The following is a 2,471-nucleotide window of genomic DNA, read 5'->3' as shown; positions in this document are numbered from 1 at the left end:
GTGGCCAGTGTGCTGGGGCTGATTGATGCCTCTTTGTGTTGTGGGGCAACTCTGGAAGGAGAAGAGCCATGGGCTGGTTCTGGAGGAACCACCATGCCCAGCTCTAGCTTAGGGTGTAAGGGAAGGGAGAGACCACCCTACTGAGGTGATACCTCAGTGATACCTGAGATGGTTTCTGTGAGCAGAACAGGTCCCACCCTGGTGACACCCACCTTGGTGACAATCCAGGCTCTGTCACGCTCTTGGTAGGAATATTTTGAGAAGTTGCTTTAAGTCTATGTAATTTCTTCTCTTATCTTCTCCAGCATCTCCTCTGCTGGTCAGAGCAGCAGCTTTGTTTGACTTCTCCTCTTTATTTGTGCTTTAAACCATCTCAGGTGTGGTCACTGGGGCTAAAAACGCCGCGTGCAAGGAACTTGGTGTCCCCAAAATGGGACATTCCTCACTTCTGGTAGGAATTTAAAGAGCAAAGATAGTCCTGACCTTTGACACTGCAAATATTTCACTGCTTCAGTTTGGAGAAGGTGGTGTAAATAATTGAGAAGACTTTAGTGGTGCCATTGTGCAAGACTTGGTCATTGATACTCCACACCAAGAGTCTTGTTTACAGCTCGGAGTAAAATGTGGAGGAGGAAACATTCCGTGATGGTTCATCTGCACCTCAGTCATAACCTGGTGGAACAGCCCCTGGGAGATGAGAGTTTGGCTTTTCCAAATGTCCCCCCTCCTCTTTATCTTGCTTCTGCAGCTCCTTATTTTTCCAACATGAGATGTCCTCACTCCAAGAAGGACATGGAGGTGCTGGAGCGTGTCCAGAGAAGGGAACGGAGCTGGGGAAGGGTCTGGAGCACAAGTGTGCTGAGTTCCCTTGTGGCTGAGGGAACTGGGGGTGTTGAGCCTGGAGCAAAGGAGGCTGAGGGGAGACCTTGTGGCTCTGTGCAAGTCCCTTGGAGGAGGGTGGAGAGAGGTGGGGGTGGGTCTGTTCAACCAAGGCCCAAGGGACAGGACAAGAGGAAATGGCCTCCAGTTGTGGCCAGGGCAGTTGAGATGGGATGTGAGGAAGAATTTCTTTGCTGCAAGGGTTCTGAGGCATTGGAAGGGGTTGGCCAGGGCAGTGGTGGAGTCCCCATCCCTGGAGGGATTGAAGAGTCGTGTAGACACAGTGCTGAGGGACATGGGTTAGTCATAGGGGACTGGTCAGTGTTGGGTTCATGGTTGGACTTGGTGACCATAAGCATCTTTTCCAACCAAAATGATTCTATGTTGGTCCTGCAGATCTGCTGCTGCTCTCCTTCCCCCTTTCTCATAGAATCACAGACTGGTTTGGGATGGAAGGGACCCTCAAAGATCATCCAGTCCAACCCCCCTGCCATCAGCAGGGACATCTTCACTAGAGCAGGTTGCTCAGAGCCCCATCGAGCCTGACCTTGAATATCTCCAGTCATATTCCCTGGAGAATATGACTGGAGATATTCAAGTCATTGAATATCCTCTACCTACCTCCTGGACAACCTGTTCCAATGATCCACCACCTTTATACTGAAGAACTTGTTCCTAATGTCCAACCTAAGTCTCCCCTTTTCTAGTTTAAAACCATCACCCCTCGTCCCATTGCTCCCTGTCCCTGTGACCAGTTCTTCCCCAGCTTTCTCAGAGGCACCTTCAGGTACTGGAAGGCCACTAGAAGGTTTCTTCTTTGTCTTTCTCCTGGTTCTCTGTCCTGCAAAGATCAGGATGAACCTCCCTGCCCCAGCACGGGGTGCAAAGCTGACCTGGGAAGCAACAAGGGTGGTGTCTGTGGGCCCTCCTGGAGGAGGGAGATCTTTTACCTCGCCAAGGTTTGTGGCTCATACCCCTGCTCATGGCCACACAGGTCTCCATGGATAATCCTGTGGCTTCACCTCACCAGGTGAAGCTGTGAACCAGGTCCCCTTGGGAGGTGAATTTCTTTGGGGTTGGTTGCAGCTGCTGGAAAAAGCACCTGAGTAGAAGCTCCAAACGTTCTTGGTTCCATCAAACTACCCAACCCAGGACGTGGAAATGCTGGTGGCACCTTCAGTTCTCTTAACAACTCCATCTTTGTTGGCAGGTTACCGCGCGTTCACCGAGGCCAACGATGGCAGCATGTGTCTGGCCATGGAGTTTGGAGGAGAAAAATCACTCAATGATTTAATTGAAGAAAGAAACGCAGAACGGTTGGGACCTTTCCCTGCTGCCACCATTTTCAAAGTCGCCTTGAGCATGGCAAGGGGGCTCAAGGTGAGTTTGATGTCAACCGTGTCTCTGTGGAGGTGAATCCACTGGTGACACTGGAAAAATATCCATGGATTTGGTGTGAGAAGGTGTGAGATGGAGAGAAGATGCTGGGATGCTTCATATGAGGTCCTTGGTGGGGTTGTTTTTTTAGTGGGGTGCTGAACAAACTTGGGTGAAACTAAACCCTTCACTCCCAGAAGGACATGGAGGTGCTG

The 2,471-nt window shown here is 50.7% G+C and overlaps 1 protein-coding gene across 1 annotated transcript in view; it reads left to right on the top strand.

Moving 5' to 3' along the window:
* PBK (PDZ binding kinase) overlaps positions 1-2,259 on the top strand; it is a gene marked incomplete at both ends in the record, with an annotated part of 4,397 nt that extends 2,138 nt beyond the window's left edge. The window contains one exon of the mRNA XM_010171667.1: positions 2,090-2,259. Within this exon, the coding sequence (XP_010169969.1) occupies positions 2,090-2,259 (170 nt within the window). The remainder of the gene's footprint in view (positions 1-2,089) is intronic.
* Positions 2,260-2,471: the final 212 nt, after the last annotated feature.

The sequence above is a fragment of the Antrostomus carolinensis genome, unplaced genomic scaffold, assembly GCF_000700745.2.
Source record: "Antrostomus carolinensis isolate BGI_N321 unplaced genomic scaffold, ASM70074v2 scaffold10707, whole genome shotgun sequence".
NCBI classification, from domain to species: Eukaryota; Metazoa; Chordata; class Aves; order Caprimulgiformes; family Caprimulgidae; genus Antrostomus; species Antrostomus carolinensis.
The sequence above is the reverse complement of the archived record's forward strand: the minus strand, read 5'-3'. Positions and strand labels throughout refer to the sequence as shown.